The 18674-nt window shown below is 39.2% G+C and overlaps 2 protein-coding genes across 6 annotated transcripts in view; both read right to left on the bottom strand.

Annotated features, from left to right (window-relative positions):
- Nucleotides 1-1932: 1932 nt before the first annotated feature.
- On the bottom strand, nucleotides 1933-8642 carry LOC146463217 (uncharacterized). Its single transcript, XM_085084748.1, has 2 exons — nucleotides 7037-8642; nucleotides 1933-3398 (listed from the first exon to the last, which is right to left on the bottom strand). Exon 2 carries the CDS (start codon nucleotides 3170-3172, stop codon nucleotides 2660-2662), a length of 513 nt encoding a protein of 170 aa, XP_084940874.1. The 5' UTR covers nucleotides 3173-3398; nucleotides 7037-8642; the 3' UTR covers nucleotides 1933-2659.
- A 2496-nt stretch (nucleotides 8643-11138) lies between these two features.
- The window catches only part of LOC146463216 (GRAM domain-containing protein 4-like), a 33970-nt gene continuing 26434 nt past the window's right edge, over nucleotides 11139-18674 (bottom strand). For all 5 annotated transcript variants that reach the window (XM_085084700.1, XM_085084699.1, XM_085084698.1 and 2 more), the window contains 10 exons: nucleotides 18390-18461; nucleotides 17457-17500; nucleotides 17130-17239; nucleotides 16733-16791; nucleotides 16524-16622; nucleotides 15429-15564; nucleotides 15081-15168; nucleotides 14371-14452; nucleotides 13489-13557; nucleotides 11139-13103 (listed from right to left, as the gene is read on the bottom strand). In XM_085084700.1, the coding sequence (XP_084940826.1) occupies nucleotides 13038-13103; nucleotides 13489-13557; nucleotides 14371-14452; nucleotides 15081-15168; nucleotides 15429-15564; nucleotides 16524-16622; nucleotides 16733-16791; nucleotides 17130-17239; nucleotides 17457-17500; nucleotides 18390-18461 (825 nt within the window). In that variant the 3' untranslated portion in view covers nucleotides 11139-13037. The remainder of the gene's footprint in view (nucleotides 13104-13488; nucleotides 13558-14370; nucleotides 14453-15080; nucleotides 15169-15428; nucleotides 15565-16523; nucleotides 16623-16732; nucleotides 16792-17129; nucleotides 17240-17456; nucleotides 17501-18389; nucleotides 18462-18674) is intronic.

Below are 18674 nucleotides of genomic sequence, written 5' to 3'. Positions count from 1 at the left end.
TGAGATGCAATTCACCAATGGTGTTCCAATGGAATGCCAAGTCATTCTATTGGTACCAATCGCACCATTGGTACCAATGGACGAACGGAGTCCAGCTGTACTCAAACCGAACCGTGGCGAAAATAGTCTAAGTCCCCTTAATGAGATGCAATTCACCAATGGTGTTCTAATGGAATGCCAAGTCATTCCATTAGTACCAATCGTACCATTGAGTTATATTCATGCGTGCGCGCTTGTTTCAGTTCATGGATTAAAGAACGAATTATATTTATGTGGAGCGCGCTTTTAACGAGTTATATTCATGCGTAACGCGCCTGTTTCGGTTCATGGATTAAAGAACGAGTTATATTCATGCGTACGCGCTTGGTTCGGCTCATGGCATTAAAAAATCTGGGTATTTTGCTTATAGATCGACCTATATTCTAGTCATGACGTTTGTTTTGAGATGCAGATTCCAATGGTTAACCAATCGACTGACTACTTCTCCATTTGTACCATTGGTACCAATGGTACCAATCGACCATTCGTTCAAGTTTCTGAAGTTTCAAACGGCTTACATGTGTTAATGATATGCATTTCACCAATGGTGTACCAATGGAATGCCAAGTCACTCTATTGGTACCAATCGTACCATTGGTACCAATGGACGAACGGAATCCAGCTGTATTCCAACCGAACTGTAGCGAAAATAGTCTAAGTCCCCTTAATGAGATGCAATTCACCAATGGTGTTCTAATGGAATGCCAAGTCATTCCATTAGTACCAATGGTACCATTGGTACCAATGGACGAACGGAATCCAGCTGTACTCAAACCGAACCGTAGCGAAAATAGTCTAAGTCCCCTTAATGAGATGCAATTCACCAATGGTGTTCCAATGGAATGCCAAGTCATTCTATTGGTACCAATCGTACCATTGGTACCAATGGACGAACGGAGTCCAGCTGTACTCAAACCGAAGCGTGGCGAAAATAGTCTAAGTCCCCTTAATGAGATGCAATTCACCAATGGTGTTCTAATGGAATGCCAAGTCATTCCATTAGTACCAATCGTACCATTGGTACCAATGGACGAACGGAATCCAGCTGTACTCAAACCGAACCGTGGCGAAAATAGTCTAAGTCCCCTTAATGAGATGCAATTCACCAATGGTGTTCCAATGGAATGTCAAGTCATTCTATTGATACCAATCGTACCATTGGTACCAATGGACGAACGGAATCCAGCTGTACTCAAACCGAACCGTAGTGAAAATAGTCTAAGTCCCCTTAATGAGATGCAATTCACCAATGGTGTTCCAATGGAATGCCAAGTCATTCTATTGGTACCAATCGTACCATTGGTACCAATGGACGAACGGAATCCAGCTGTACTCAAACCGAACCGTAGTGAAAATAGTCTAAGTCTCCTTAATGAGATGCAATTCACCAATGGTGTACCAATGGAATGCCAAGTCACTCTATTGGTACCAATCGCACCATTGGTACCAATGGACGAACGGAATCCAGCTGTACTGAAACCAAACTGTAGCGAAAATAGTTTAAGTCCCCTTAATGAGATGCAATTCACCAATGGTGTTCCAATGGAATGCCAAGTCATTCTATTGGTACCAATCGTACCATTGGTATCAATGGACGAACGGAATCCCACTGTACTCAAACCGAACCGTAGCGAAAATAGTCTAAGTCTCCTTAATGAGATGCAATTTACCAATGGTGTACCAATAGAATGCCAATCCATTCCATTGGATTCCGTTTGTGTGTATTGGACAACACTCTACTTTGCAGGGCCCGGTTATTCAAAAGCCATGCAATTAAAGCTAATGGCTATTAAACGTTAACCGAGGTTTTCTGTGCGCTCGTTAAAATTGTTTCTAAAATCCAATTTTAAGCTAACGGTAAAGAAACGTCCAAGTTAAAACTGAAGGTCAAAATCTTTTTGAAAAATCTTTATTGTTTCATAATTAAACTCTCAGTTAAACCAGACATAAAGAAACAAGGGTCATAGCTTTAAGACGGCTTAACATTAACAAAGGGCACTTTTTATACAATCAAAAATTTGGGCCCCTTTGGCCGGATTTTTCGATGGGGCTCGCGATGTATAAGCAGACTTTTTTGACAAAATTTCGCTCCATTTGATTTTCCTTTCTAGAAATTCCGTCTTCCAGTTTTGAATCGCTTCGGCTTTCGTTAATGGAATTTAAGTTTGCAGAATTTCTGACACCCGGAGATATTGTTCAGTTTTGTCAGTTTTATCAGTTGGATCGGAGTTCTTGGCATTTTCGTCGAATGCAAAGCACTCAAAAACACCTATGACTTTGCTTTTAGACGTCTTCATTGATCAGATTGCTGAGTGAAGCAGGAACGGTCCGACTTGTATGATGGAGCTTATGCAACGAGGGCCTGAAAAGGAGACGACTTGAGACAAGAAAATGTGGTACTGTCCTCCGATAAAATGGGTTGTAGTCGTTCTTACTCGATCTTCCATGAGGTAATGACGTAAACGGATGAGGTCATGACGTAGGCATGAGATGTTGATGGTCCTAAGCACAGCTGTGTCTCTCAGAATAGTTCCGTAATCTTCACCCTTAACATCAACCTGGTTAGTTTATGTGTGTTGTGATGGAGCTGATAGAACGAGGGCCTGCAAAGGAAACGTCTTTATGCAGGAAGATGTGCAACTAGAACAACAAATGGCGCAAGATCGATAACGTCGAGGTCCATTTTGAACTCTTGTAGGGTCTCATTCGAGTTCCTGACTGAGCTGATAACGTCTGTAGACGATCCTGCGCACAACAGCAAACGCTTTCTGTGTGTCTCAGAATACTCCGTAATCTTCACCCAAAACATCAACCTGCTTAGTTTATGTAAGATCGACGTGTGCAGAAACAACCTTGTGAAACTTTCTTGGTACCTATCATGGTCCAAACTATAAAGAATAGAACGCAGCTTGCAGGCGTGAGATCCATCGAGTTTTGGCGACTCTGTCACGCATGGTTTGCTCAGCTCGTTCTTGTTGTTCGCAATCTTCTTTGAAGAGTTGGTGCGATATGTGACTTCGACTCGCACCATTTTCACTCTCTTTTTCTCCTTGGGTACTTTGTATGGGCAGTTATTGGGCAACAGATTGCGAGGTAACGGCTGCACTGTGATATCTTTGACTTCCTTCGCCATCGTCGAAACACTCCAGCTTACAACCTTCAAGAATTAACAGCTCTAAGGTATGATATATTCAGATGTCTTCCCGCTACTTATCAGCTGTTTGATTAAATGGAAATGATAGTGCACTCGGCTATAAACAAATATGTGCCCATCACGTGATGTCTGGTCGAGATAATGAGAATGACAACGCACTCTGCTATATTTACATCACGTGATATTATGATGACCTGGGTCAGACCTAAAATGATAGTGGATGATAATCTCGTCAAAGCGGATAGTGCTAAAATCGTTGGCATGACTCATTGTAAACACATTTCGTAAACAAGAGGGTGATTCCCTTGAGACAGAAATAATTCAATATGCAAAAACATTTTCCGTTTTCTGAGAACTGGTCATTAATAGACGAGGTAGCAATGGCTGTATTCAAGCAGTTAGTTCACGGTCCTGGCTAGTTAGAGTGAAAACGGAACTTGGTTGAAAATGGAATAAACTATAGGCCTATGACCTGGAGCCTCTCTTTCCAATACAAATCCTCTGAGAGCTTCTGAGTCAACGTTTTATGGTATCACCCATTTTAATTTCCAGTCATATTAATCCAGCGTTGCCACGGTCTTGGAAAAGTCAGGCAAAAGCAGAATTTGTTCAAGGTCAGGGAAAAGGCAAGGAAATTCTGTATCAAGTCATGATCAGAGAAATGCTAAATTCTACCTCTAAAGCAATGAAAAGTAAGGGGATTTTATTTTTGATTAGCCACCAGGCCCGGTTGTTAAAAGAGCGGAAGAACGTTATCCAGTGGATATATTAAAATCGTTATCCCGGATAACGATTCACGCAGCGGATAAAATGTACTCCAACCAGTATATTTTATCCGCTGGATAAAGCTATCCACTCTTTGAACAACCGGTGCCAGGTTCATCTTGGGCAAGGATTTTTTCGTTGGCAAAGGTGTTGTTCTTCTAAAAGGCATTTGCGTAGGTATTGATTTCTTTGGCTTTTTTAGGAAATAATTCTTCTATGCTTCTTGAAAACTGGTCAGTTGTCAGTCAGTGAAAAGTCGGGAAAATGACAAGCGTTTTCCTCCAATAGCGTGTTATATATTTTTTGTCATAAGAAATAATTTTTGGATGACTGATTTTCTCCACTTGTTGTAATCACGTTTTCAACGGGCGTTATAAAATTTCAACAACGTTAAAACTACGGTACTTTCTTCCTGGGGCCAGTTCACAGTTTGATAACCTGAAATGTTACGTAATTATTGGCTGTTTTTCTGAAGTGCATTCCCACTCCAAATTGAAAACGTTCAAACCCCGGCCGGATCAACATTCAGCGGGTCTTTTAATAACTGATGAGAAAATGCTGCCTTTGCAAAGACATCTGCAAACGGTTAGAACTTAATTCTAGTCTTCTCGGATAAGGACAATAAACCGTAGGTCATGTCTCCGTCACAACTTGTTTCTAATAATCTGTGGACCGTTTAAGAATTCTCACACCAAGAGTAGGGGACATAGTCTCTGGTGTGGTGGTTTATCTCTAGCTCTAATTTGATCTGTCGTTCACATTCATGATGCGTGGGTTGGGTGGGTGGGTAAGTAAGAAAAACATTTGTTAAAGTGTCGATGTATTTAGCCTAGGTAGACTAATTGGGGACACTAATAAAATGTCGCACTAGTAAAAATAAGATATTTACAAGAAAGTGATTAAAATTAACGAATATGGGAGATCCTGTATAGCTTATGTACAAGATAAAATTAAAATTTAAATACTAAAATGATACTTTTGACTACAAAGATTACAGCAATTGCTGTTATTAATAAAAATGTCAGCAAGGTTCAGTTTTCTTATTTTGTTTATAAAAAAGGTAAACTGGGCGAATCTCTTTGATTGTCGGTAAGTTTTGACCATAAGAATGGCCCGAGATATCTAACAGAGTGCTTGCCATAACGTGTAGCTTCAAAACGAGGTAATACAAAGTCACTATTACTTAGCGAGTGTGTTATAAGAGCCTTTGCGGACAAGTTGAGAAACGCAGTCAGGTACAAGACCATGTTTGACTTTGTACATAAGCGCTGTGATATCCTGAAGCCGTCTGTTATATAAAGAGGGTATGTCAGCATGCCTTAGGAGTTCTTCATATGTAGCAGAATGGGATTTATATATTACCCGTAGGGCTCGTTCTTGTATTCTCGTTCTTGGTGAGATCAAAATATGGACTGATAGCGGCTGCCAGTGGCGCCTTTACATGCTGACGTCCGATTTCACCCCACAGGAGAATTGTAAACCGCCATGAGACTATTTGATATGTACGATACACTTTCATTACCATGGGTAAATGAATAAATAAATATGCAAATAAATCCCTCAATTTAAGTGTTAATCTATTTTATAGCGGAAATCCCTATGTGGGGACACTCACACTTTTTTCCCCAAGACAACTGAATGGGAATCAAATCATTTTCCTGATTAAAATCCCGTAAATTTCAATCAAAATGTAGTTTAAAAAAATGGGCCTTGTATGTCCCGTCACTTGAAGCCAAAAGCGAGGTAAACTTCAAACAGCCTTTTTCTAATCGTGCTTCATGGCATGAAAATACTTTTTTCCTCCAAACTTACAAATAGCTACTTTAAATGTGGTTGTTGGTCGATCACGCAGTGTTGAATCTATCGCTATTGTATTTTGTCAGGCAAGAAGAGCTAGACAGGTTAAAAAAATTATTTGTTAGTTTTAGAAAATTATTTGCAAGGTCACTTGATACGCTTTGGATGAAGTCTTAGTTTAAACCAGACATGAAGGAACAAGGGTCAAGACACTAAGAAGACATCACAAATGACGCTTTGTATGCGACCAAAAATTCGGGCCTTGTGTGTGGAAGGCGGGAGGGAGATGTTCTGTCTTTCTGTCGAATTTTTCGATAGATACAATAAGCTTGCTCGATGTATTAGCACAGTTTGGGACAAAATGTTGCTGCTTTCGGGAATTTCCGGCTTCCTTTCGATTTCGTTGATTTGAGTTTCTGGCCGATTTCGGAAACCCGGAAATATTCTTCCATTTTATCCCGCAGTCACAGTTTCCCGGCCGGTGTTTTTAGTCAAACAAAAACACCCCAAACCACCAAACGTCCACGTTAATCAAACTGCTGTGTGGAGCAGAAACGGTCCGATAAGTTTGATGGAGAGAACGAGAATTCTCCTTCGATATCGATAAAGTGGCTTTTCGTTGTTCTTGCTCGATCTTTCGTGAAACCGATGACGTCTGTAGACGGTCTTAAGTCTTTGAGAATAGTTCCGCAATCTTCACCCAAAACATCAACCTGGTTAGTTTATGTAAGATTGAGGTGTGCAGAAACAACCTTGTGAAACTTTCTTGGAACCTACCATGCTCCAAAGAATAAAGTATAGAACGCAGCTTGCAGAGGTGAGAACCATCGAGTTTTGGCGACTCTGTCACGGAGGGTTTGCTCAGAACGTTCTTGTTGTTCGCACTCTTCTTTGAAGAGTTGGTGCGATATGTAACTTCGACTCGCACCATTTTCACTCTCTTTTTCTCCTTGGGTACTTTGTATGGGCAGTTATTGGGCAACAGAGTGTGAGGTAACGGCTGCACTGTGATATCTTTGACTTCCTTCGCCATCGTCGAAACACTCCAGCTTACAACCTTCAAGAATTAACAGCTTTAAGATATGATATATCCAAATGTCTTCCCGCTACGTATCAGCTGTTTGATTAAATGGAAATGATAGTGCACTCGGCTATAAACAAATATCTGCCCATCACATGATGTCTGGTCGAGATAACTGGAATATGACGGCGCACTCTGCCATATTTACATCACGTGATATTATGATGACCTGGACCAGACAATAGAAAATGATAGTGGACGTAGCTGAATCCAAATGTCTTCCCGTCATGTGATAATCTCGTCAAAGCGAATAGTGCTAAAATCGTTAGCATGACTCATCGTAAACACATATCATAGACAAGGGGGTGATTCCCCCTAGAGACAGAAATAATTTAATATGTGACAAAATCTTTCCGCTTTCTGAGAACTGGGCATTAATAGAAGTACCAATGGCTGTATTCATACAGTTAGTTTACGGTCCTGGCTAGTTAGAGTGAAAACGGAACTTGGTTGAAAATGGAAAAAAATTATGGACTAATGACCCGGAGCCTCTCTCTCCAATACAAATCCCGTGATAGCTTCTGAGTCAACCTTCAGTATCGTATCACCCATTTTTACCCTTTTCAGTTTCAGACCAAAAATTCGGGCCTCTGTGTCAGGAAGGCGGAAGGGATATTTTCGGTCTTTCTGTCGAATTTTTCGATGGATAGAAAACGCTCGCTCGATGTTTGGGACAAAATGTTGCTACATTTGATTTCCTTTCGGGAATTTCCGGCTTGCTTTCGATTTCGTTGATTTGTGTTTCTGAAATTTCGGAAACCCGGAAATATTGTTCCATTTTATTCCGCAGTCACAGTTTCCCATTCAGTGTTGTTGGTCAAACGAAAGCACCCCAAACCACCAATAAATTTGCTGTTAAACGTCCACGTTAATCAAATTGCTGAGTGAAGCAGGAACGGCCCAACACGAGTGATGGAGCTGATACAACGAGAATTCTTCGTCGATAAAATGGCTTTTAGTCGTTCTTGCTTGATCTTTCATGAAGCCGATGACGTCTGTAGTTGGTTCTAAGTCTCTTAGAATAGTTCCGTAAACTTCACCCAAAACATCAACCTGGTTAGTTTATGTAAGATTGAGGTGTGCAGAAACAACCTTGTGAAACTTTCTTGGAACCTACCATGCTCCAAAGAATAAAGTATAGAACGCAGCTTGCAGAGGTGAGAACCATCGAGTTTTGGCGACTCTGTCACGGAGGGTTTGCTCAGAACGTTCTTGTTGTTCGCACTCTTCTTTGAAGAGTTGGTGCGATATGTAACTTCGACTCGCACCATTTTCACTCTCTTTTTCTCCTTGGGTACTTTGTATTGGCAGTTATTGGGCAACAGATTGTGAGGTAACGGCTGCACGGTGATATCTTTGACTTCCGTCGCCATCGTCGAAACACTCCAGCTTACAACCTTCAAGAATTAACAGCTTTAAGATATGATATATCCAAATGTCTTCCCCGCTACGTATCAGCTGTTCGATTGAATGGAAATGATAGTGCACTCTGCTATTATCAGACATCTGCCAATCACATGGTGTCTGGTCGAGACAATGAATATGACAACGCACTCTGCTATTTTTACATCACGTGATGTTATGAATGATGACATGGGTCAGACTATTAAATGATAGAATTCAAATGGCTTCCCGTCTTGTGATAATCTCGTTAAAGCGGATAGTGCTAAAATCACGTTAGCATGACTCATCACAAACACATTTCGTAGACAAGTGGGGGGATTCCCTTGAGACAGAAATAATTTCAATATACAATAACATCTTTCCGTTTTCTGAGAACTGGGCATTAATAGATGCACCAATGGCTGTATTCATACAGTTAGTTTACGGTCCTGACTCAGTAGAGTGAAAACGGAACCTTGGTTGAAAATGGAAAAAATATATGGGCCTATGACGCGGAGCCTCTTTCTCCAATACCAATCCTCTGACAGCTTCTGAGTCAACCTTTTATCGTATCACTTATTTTAACTTCCCGACATATTAATCCAGTGTTGCCACGGTCTTGGGAGAAAGGAGAATTTTATCAAGGCCAGGGAAAAGTCTGGGATTTCTGTATCAAGTCAGGGAAATACTAAATTGTACCTGAAAGTCATTGTAAAGTCAGATAATTTTATTTTTGGCTTGCCACCAGGTTTGAGAAAGGGGTTCTACTCTTTTAAAGGACATTTACGAAGAAATCAATTTCTTTGGGTTCATCGCTGGCTTCACTGGGAAAAGAATTTCTTACTTGGTCCTTGAAAACTCGTTTGTGGTCGGTGACAAATCGGGGAAATGTCAGGGAATTTGTTATTATCGTAATAAGTGTCAACTCTATAATCTCTCATTTAAAACAAAGGCAGTTATTGACTGACAGATGTAAAGTATCTACTGTGGTTGACTTCCTTTTACAGAGACGTTACGAAGGATGGGAACGCTCAAATCAGAGCCTCATTTCGGGGATTTATTTGCTTCCTCACGTTGCATGTACCCTGTTTCCCTGTTTGAATGCCTTTTCTACATGTTTATCTAGCGTTTTTCTATCCGTAGCAAAGTGTCAATGTATTTAGCCCAAATCACTAATTAGGGACACTTGGACACTTTTGCCCTTAAGCAACTGAATTGGAATTCATTTTTACTAAAATCCCTTAAAATCCAACGAAAATATTGTTTAAAAAATTGGGCCTTGTATGTTCCGTCACTTGAAGCCAAAAGCGAAGTAAACTTCAAACAACTCCTTTCTAATCATGCTTCATTGAAATTCTTTCTTCTTTCAAACTACTTAAAATGTCTTCTAAACTACACGAACCCTCCCCTCCCCCAAAGCCACAGAGACTTCAGGGTTAACATGATCCAACACCATTTCTTCACAGCACTTTATTCAAAGCACAAATCAATGGCACTTGCTATACAGCAATAAAAAATAGCCCAATTCAAAATATACTACAAACAAGTTAAATAATTTCAAAGCTAATACACGAGCTATACTTCCAAAGCAAAATAGCGCAGCTACATTTCAATTCTTATAGATGACTTAAATATGCGATAAAATAACACACCAAAGATTCAAAAATGAAATAGTATTTAAACTTAGATCAAGATAACTTCGCGACGCTACATGATTTCATTTTCTTTGTGTTCAGTGAATTGTTACACTGCGTGCCTTCTTTGTTTGAAAGTTGAATACTTTCTTAGAATGAATAAGTCAGTGTACTTTTTCTTATAGAAAAGGGAATTATGAGGTTAGAGCCTCACTGAACGTTTTTTTAGTGCTTTTGAGAGGCAAATTTTGTCTTTTAAGTAAGTTCTTCTCTTCAAATAATGCTCAAATATTTTTTAGAAGCAATTATTGCACTCATTCAAATAGCCCGTCAGTTCAAAGCCAACTGGGCGTCCAGCGCCGAGTAGGCTATGACGATATTGAGTGAAATTACGCCTTTAATTACGGTGGCGGATCTACACCAAACTAAGGCCCCTCAAATTAAGGAACGATAACGACGACGGAAACGAAAACGCCACTTGAAAATATAACTTCATTTTATTTGTTCTACTTTTCGATAATTTCAACTCTTCAACTTGTACAGACAAAAATGGCGAACTACCCAGGAACCAAATTTGTAGGCGTGGTGTTCGAGCTAAGAAAAAGAATAAAAAATTGCCGTCGTGTGCTCACGATTCGCTGCCACAAAACCTTGGATTTGGTTATTTCACGTTGTTGTTTTGCCGAAGACGGCAAAGAAATGTGCCAAAATTTAAAACGCACGCCCAGAGCGATTGGTTTTCCATATGAAATCTAAATGTTTTGCGGCGTTGTCTTCGCCGTCGCCGTCATCGTTGCTTTACTTGCTTAAGGTCCCTTCATAAGTGAGTTAAACTTTTGAAAGCAGGCCCCGCGCTTCCCTCATGGTGTTGAGCCGGCACTACTTTATACTCAATTCACTGAACAAAAGAATACACTTCTCTCGAGATTGCAATTAATTTTCCTTCGAAAAAGGATATTGGTCATTACTATTTATCCTAATTACGGGAGACCAACCATAGTGCGTAATTGCTCACATACGTACAAGGATTATGTATCCAATTAACTGATCTTATACGCTCATCGCCAACAACCAATGGTTATGTTATATATTATTCAAAGCAACCAAATAAACAAATTTGAACGCTCATTTATTAAAGGCGAAGCTATCTTTTTTTTTTATTTTGGTAGAAACTAACAGCGCGGTTCTTGTTAATGATCAAGATTTTACACAGCCTCCTATTTGCCACTTTTGAAAATTATTTTAATTTATTTTTTGTTTTCATTTTCTTATTGGAGGAGGAAATAAAGCAGAGAAAAATAAATGAAGAATAGAAACAAACAAACAAACAGCAACATATGGCCAACAATAGCACGTGGAACTTACGAGATAATTTCTCAACCGCAGGTGGAATGTATCAGCATATACCATAACCGGGAAATCTCCACTTTTAGATTTTGATTGGTTCAGCATTGATTAGCGAATTTCGCGGGCATATGCAAAACTTTTCGTCACCATTAAGCGGTTTTCCATTTGAGCTTGTTAAAACCTAGGCTTCAAACCCTTTACCAAAAAATCTCCAGAACATTTGGTAGGGAATTTCTGTAAGACCGTTTACATTGATAAATTTAGTTTTTTTTTTGTTCAAATGCGCCTCTTTCTTTAACGTTTTTGCGCTATTTTTTGAAAATACTCACGTTGAGACACTTCGCCTTTAGCTGTCTACTAGAAATGGAGAAAAACACTCATGGTGTCAACTCCATGTTTTGAAAATATATCATTTTAGACTTCGATATCGTAAACTAATTCAAAGTATGCCTTTTCAAAGAGGAGGAAAGTTCATTTGTGTGCTCAAATTAAAAACAGTTTGAAAACTGTAGTGGGAATATAAACCAACTGCACATTTGTGCGTTCGTTTTCGACCAGCGAAAACGGGAAGGGTTTATTAATAAAAAGCTAACGAATACAAGGCGAAAAGTGTATAAAAGTATGTACTTTTAAACGCTAAATTCCGAAGTATTGGTGTCAGTGCATGAATGAAAACGGTTTGAAAGTGTTCGAGATAATAAAGATATATCACTGTCTTCATTTTCGTCCAGCAAAAATGAATAGCTTCGTGTAGGCGGGGTTTAGCTTGGTCTTCTTTGTGCGTTGAAAAAAGAGATGTAAAATCGAGCGCAAGGTTAAAATAGTGATTTGACAGCGCTGAATTTTAAAGTTAAGCCCCACATTTTATACAAATGGATGCTAATGTAAGAAGACTAAACCAAAGCTTGAAAGGATTTAAGTTATATTATATAAAGAGCAGTTTACACAGGCAATAGGCCATTTCCGAGTTGCTTTCAATCTGATTAGTGAAAATTAGTTTTGTTTGCATATGAATGGCAACTAATTTGTATAATATAAACATTGCACGAAGCCTCGCTTTTATGATGAGGTTCAAAGAAATGGCCTATTGGCGATGTTCTTTTTGAGGTGTCAAGGTGAGGTCTCAAATCACCTTCGTAAGATAATAATGGCAATTTCAATTTTCAAAATAAAAAGTAGCGAGATTAAAACATGACGAGATCAAATCCTTCGTTATCAGAAATTTCAATTTCTGCTACGATTTTTAGCCTATTTGTTTGAAATTCTAGAGCAATTGGGACAAGGTGCAGGTCGCAATATTTGCACAGCATACTTTTTCAGACCATCCCCCTCTCGCCCGCAAGAGATCCTTTGGTCACATGATATGCATGCGCTATGCTCTCACCATTGCACAGCATTTAAAAACCACTGTCAAAGCAGTTTGAAATGCCACTTAAAATTGCGCTAAAATAGTTTTTGACCCCACATTAACAATTGCCTGTGCAAACCGCACTTCTCACAGCCGAGAATCAACTAATATAACCCCCTGGCGTACGCCAGGACCTTTAAAACACTACATCTTCAGCATGACCTACGAAAACGAGTCATCTAAGTAGACACATAGTCATGACACCAACCACATACAAACACCACATTTGATGGATGCCTCTCATTAGCGGACATTCAGTTACGATCCCAACTACACACAAACATTAGATTTAAACCTCATTTAATTACCAGAGACTTCCCCCAGTCTGGCAGTTAAACGTGGATCTAGCAAATGAACTTGTATGCAGGTGCGACTGAATCAAGGAGCAAACTTTAAGGTAGGGCGCGATTTTGCTGCCACATATCATCGTCACATCTTGAGCGTGATGCTTTCAAGTACGTCATCTCTGCCAATGATTCCACCAAAAACGTACGGCTAAGAAAAAAGTCAGATTAAATCAGTTAGTTCAAGATCAAAGAGGAGTAAATAACCTTCCCTCAGTTAACTCTCGGGCGTTAGAGAATGGAAGGGGTTGGTTTGTATCACCGCTCTTATCATTTTCGCTTTTGTTTGTTTGAAAATATCTTTTAATAAGTGGCTTTAAGGGACGGGGAGGGCCCCCTACCCCTGCCCCAACGAAAAGGGGCAATTAAGTTGTCTGGTGATGATGATGATGATGATGATGATGATGATGATGATGATGATAGTGGTGAGTAGTCCTAACGTATGTACGCAGCAGTTTTCTTTCGTGACCCTTTTCACTGTTTTAGTTTACCCAGTTGTGAAAACAGCTATCAATCCTGGTCTTAAATTCATTTACCTTGTCTACTCCACGAACATGCACTTCCAACGCCGTTCCCGTACCAGGCATGATCCCACTCAGTTTGGCCTAAAAAACAGTAACGTACAGAAGTACTATTGTACAATGAAATTCCAAGGATTTGATTGGATTAGCGGCCATGGTATATGAGCTATTATACTATTACCGAGAAATAGCGACGCTTGTTCTCGCAAAGCGAAATCAGCAAGATCTAGCCCAGTGTTTCTTGATTGTTTTTAATAAAACAATTATTCCACTCACGCTTGTTGGTTATGAGATGGTTATAGCCAACTCAGCGCTACGCGATACGTTGGCTATCTATCATCTCATATCCAACGCGCGCTCGTGGAATAATTGTTAAATACTGGATTGGACACTCCTAACGAAGTTGTCGAGGGCGTTAACAATCCACCAGCTGGCATTTGTCCTTAAAGACCTTAAAGTGAATGCAAAATGACAAATACTTGGCAGTGAGCTTGCCACCTTAAACGCTAGCTAGTGAAACAATTTGAAGCGCTGTGCCAATGAACCAGGCCAGTGAACCTTTTCCAAATTCAGGGTTAGAGGACTTGGAAAATCTCGAGAATGGCTTATCTAAACTGATTTTCTAAGCAAGCAAATGGTTTTGAAATACTTTGAATATTTAAGGAATTAAGGGATTATGTATATCTTTATGTTGTCAACATCAGCATCTTTGCTCTCCGCCCAAAGATGGACGAAAACACCTGAAGAAATGGCACGTATTGGTTTATCAATATTGTACCGAGAGAAGGGGGAGGGGAGGGGAGGGGAGGGGAGGGAGGGTGAGCAGGTGACATCATGTCTATAAGCAACCCAGATATGTGACTATTCCAAATGTATTGTCGAGATATTTAGATTTACCTTACTAATGCTTCTAATGGTATCCAGTTTAATGACGATGGTTTTTGCACTTGACGATCTGATCTTCTCAAAACACAAATAGCTGTAAGAAAGAGAGAATATATAAAAATAAATCATGATACCAGGAAAGGAAATCTATTACATATCACTTTATTTAATTGTTCGTGGGTACTTTCCCTCACATTGATATTTCCAAGTGATCTTAATGTGTCAGTGATCTCAGTTGCCCTCGTGTTTAATCAAAGGGGAGCACAGTAAAGTCATGAGTACAATAACGGTCAAAATTCCCGCGCGCTGATTGGCTCGTAGCTATTGTCTATCCGCACAGACAATAAAAATGATGTCCGATGTCACGCGTGTGCGCTTTCTTGAAGGAAAATAAAGCAAATTCCGCTCCTATTTTTTCCATGTTATTGTAAAAAAAAAAAAAAAAAAAAAAAAATCGAAGGTAGTTTTCTATGGTGTATAATCTTATAGACCATAGAAAACTGCCGACGATTTGTTAACTGCATCCGGGGTGTGGGACATCTTATATTGCGGTCTGAATGAGTGGTGCATGTTAGAACCGTGGACCCTACAGTCACATACAGGCAGGATTGCAATGGAAATTCCCCCCCCCCCCCCCCCGATCTAGCTTCAGACTAAAGCAGAACACTATACAGTCTATAGACAGTCTGTCGTGGCTGAATGTGGATACCCCTAGTTATTACCTCTGTGACATAAACAGTCTTCCTTGCTTAACGTTTGAGAACGATTTTTCCTTGTCCAGCAAGGTACACTTTTTACCATCTTCCCAACCTGCAAGGTAATGTACAAAATAAAAACGTTTACAACACCATCAAAATAAACGTATCTGGAATCTTTCGTTACGAGATTAGAATATAGCGTCTCTTTTGAGGTGGATATTATTTGCCGAAGCTGTAGCATGATACTGCAAATCTCTACGTCAAATAAGATACCTTGAAATGTTCAGCAATGGCGAAAAAGGTAATTTCCTTTTTGCACTTCAAAGAAAACTAAACCAATTTTCAACTTTAAAGATAGATGTTTCCGCTAACCTGGCAAGGAGGTCTCGCTTGATGGTAATTTAAACTTCTCAGAGAAGTGGTTTGATGACGAGCCTGGGACTTGGTCTGATGAACTGTTGGTGCTAAGTGATGACAAAGAACTCGCTGAAGAAGCACGTGACAACTTCTGAAGTGAAAAACAAAACAAAACAAAACAAAACAAAAAAAATCATGTTATGGCAAGGAGCTCCTGTATATGTAGTAGTGACAACCTGTATAGGGAATTTTTCACAATCATTAGTCAACATGCGCTTTGCAGTGTACTGGGACAAGACATCGGCCGTCACCCAGCTATAAAGGCGATCCTGGTCACTTTCATTCTAACATATCATATCTAGCCGAATTTTTGGAAAGGTAAGGGTAAAAAAAAAATACACAACCTTTTGTTTTTATATAGGCAACTTTGGAGGTTTTGAATAGCAAAAAAAAAAAAAAAAAAAAATCATTCGCGCCGCACTCTCAAAGAAGCACGGCGACTTGTGGGCCCGTTTTCAAAAATCGAGTTAGAAAATATATATACCCATAAATATTACACTGGGGACTATTAACGTCCCCTTTTGTCTTTGTACAGCAATTATGGATTCTGAATTATTTGTTGTTACTAGGCTATCAGCTGATTTCATCCCACTATCGAAGAGAACCAGGCATGCAAGCAAGTGTGGGTGAAATTGAATTCAAACCAGCATTCTCACTGTCCTAGAGATGGCTGGGAAATTATACAAGAACACAACATCGCTACTCAATCTCATCAAATTAAAGTGAATAATACAACAGATACAACTGCATCTGCGACTCGATTATGTTGGTGATTAGCAAAACAGATCCAGATTATGTGCCTCGTTGTTAGAACATTCAATCCTGGTTGAGGTCATGGTTATGTTGAACCATTTCAATGTGATCGCGACGTCATCATTCAAGCCCTCATCCATTATCTCACTGTCCACTATGCTGGCACAAATGATAACACAATTCATAATTACGTCATATACTATGACGTCATCCATTTTAAGGTCATAATCACTGCACCCAGAAGGAAGAGTATATGTATATACTAAGTGTACAAACAATATTTTGACAAGGTTTTACCTCTTGGTTAGTTTCTGCTTCAGTCTGTCTTGCAGCCAGTTCTGCATCTGTGGGCAGTTCTTTCCACAACTTAGCAGTTCCATCGTATCGCCTCTTCACCTGTTTAAACAGTTGGAAATCATTATATGATTCCGACGATGTAACAAAGCTGTAAGTGTACAGTTGAATATTTACTGATGTCGATGTAGAAATTAAAAAAGTCAGATTACCTTTGGAAACCGATGATAAATAGGATTTATTATAAACAACTTTATTCCCAGAAATAGCCCTGTTGAGTATAAAGACAAAAAAGGCAATGTTACAACTTAAGATAAGGTAATGTAATGTAAGGTATAGACGTAAGGCAATTTAGGTGAGAGAAGACTTTATTTCAACAGGGTAACACGTAAGAACAACTAAAATTACTGAAGAGCTTGTGATCCTCTAAAGAGAAAAATACAAATTAAATAAAATCAAAAACCTACAATTACTATACAGCTATTTACAATAAAACATTTCTAGCAATCAATAACTGATAATAAAAGTTAAAATTGAAAACTGTGACGTTTTAAAATAAACTTAATAATGTTGAGTACAGTTGAATCAAGTAATGGGAACACATTTTACCTATAAGCATGAAAAGCGTTGGTCCTTTGAGCAGCAGTGATGCTAGCAATCCAATACAGAGAGCTATGAACAACTTTCCTGTAGCGTCAGGGTGCTGCCACGTCAACAAACTGTAACACATAAAGGGACAAGCACTCTTAATTAAGCATTTGTAATTTCTATGTTCTTGAAACAAAATTTATTCTCTTTCATCATCACTTTTCTTCTCATTTATTTCGTTCATATAATGGAGCTTTTCTTGATCTCATCGAAGAATATGACCCAGAAACAAGAGGACGGAATGTTACGGACAGGAACAAATCAACTTATTTCAGCAAATTAGCTTACTTCTTGATTTTTTCCAGAGAGTCTGCCATTTTTCCAAGGGTATTCTAAAGAAGAAAAATAAATAGTTACAGGTTATGTTGCATAAAATCTAATATCGTTTGATTTTTGTAGCAACAAGAAATGGAGCCGTTGCAAGAGTTATACTTCGCTCGAACCTTACTTATCGAGTAATGTGAGCAATTTCCATCTGTTTAAGGAAGTTTCGTAGTTTAAGACTATGTGCGTAAAGCATACTTGAGCAGGGGCTATTGGAATTCAAAAAGAAAATTGGGAGTAAGCAAGCATTCTATCAGAGATAATTGAGCGACAATAATTCTCAAAGTAACATAACAATGTATGTCATACGCCCTTGCTAAGATGCTCCTTTCCAGCATAGTCGTAAGCCGCGCAAAACAACTTTTAATTAGCAGGCGATGACCTTAAAAGATCGAAGCTTCTCGAATCATTTCCCGAGATGCGCAGAACATATGTGCAGTAGCAAAATGAGTTTGTAGCAACATCTGATGATGTGCAGAGCGCATGCGCACTAACGAAAAGAGAAATTCTGATGGGGAAGGCGTCTGAATAAAGAAAGTACGGACCTTTAAATTTGACTACAAGTACGAGATAGAGTACGAGTACAACTTTTCAAGCCTAGTTTACGTGGTTTAGATAGCGGCTTGTCACACCAATCTTGTTTATAGGATCTCCTTATCTGTTGGTAAACAACGCGAAAAAGCGAGTGTTCTGGGGATGTGACTGATTTAAAATTTGAAAGCCGTACTCGCACTTAATCTTGTACGTGTAATCTGATCTGAGGGACCTTATATCTGGAACCAAGATTGACAGAATGCTCAGACATGCGATTTTACTAACAGAGGGCTGTTACGAGGTGTCTGCAAAGTACTAATCTACTAGATGTCTTGCACCAAACAGTCATGTATGTGTGTGTACCTGCACTTTTCTTGCTACTTGCAAAACCAGCTGAAACTTGTCAGACCAACTGTAGTCCTCCGAAGAACTTGTCTGTCGAGATAAAATTTGCATTAAAGTTTATTTTGATATTCAACTTTAACGTTTGTTATTTATTGAAACACACAGAAAATTTGTATGCATCAATCCACCATACGGAAAAAGAAGGCGTCTGGAACATTTACACATAATTCATAACGTACTAAGACCGCCAAAACGCTCATAAAAATGCACAGAAAAGATAAAAATATTATTCAAGTCTAGCAT

Source organism: Pavona decussata, unplaced genomic scaffold (genome assembly GCF_977016875.1).
Source record: "Pavona decussata unplaced genomic scaffold, jaPavDecu1.1 SCAFFOLD_180, whole genome shotgun sequence".
Taxonomy (NCBI): Eukaryota; Metazoa; Cnidaria; class Anthozoa; order Scleractinia; family Agariciidae; genus Pavona; species Pavona decussata.
This window is presented reverse-complemented; position numbering and strand designations above follow the sequence as displayed.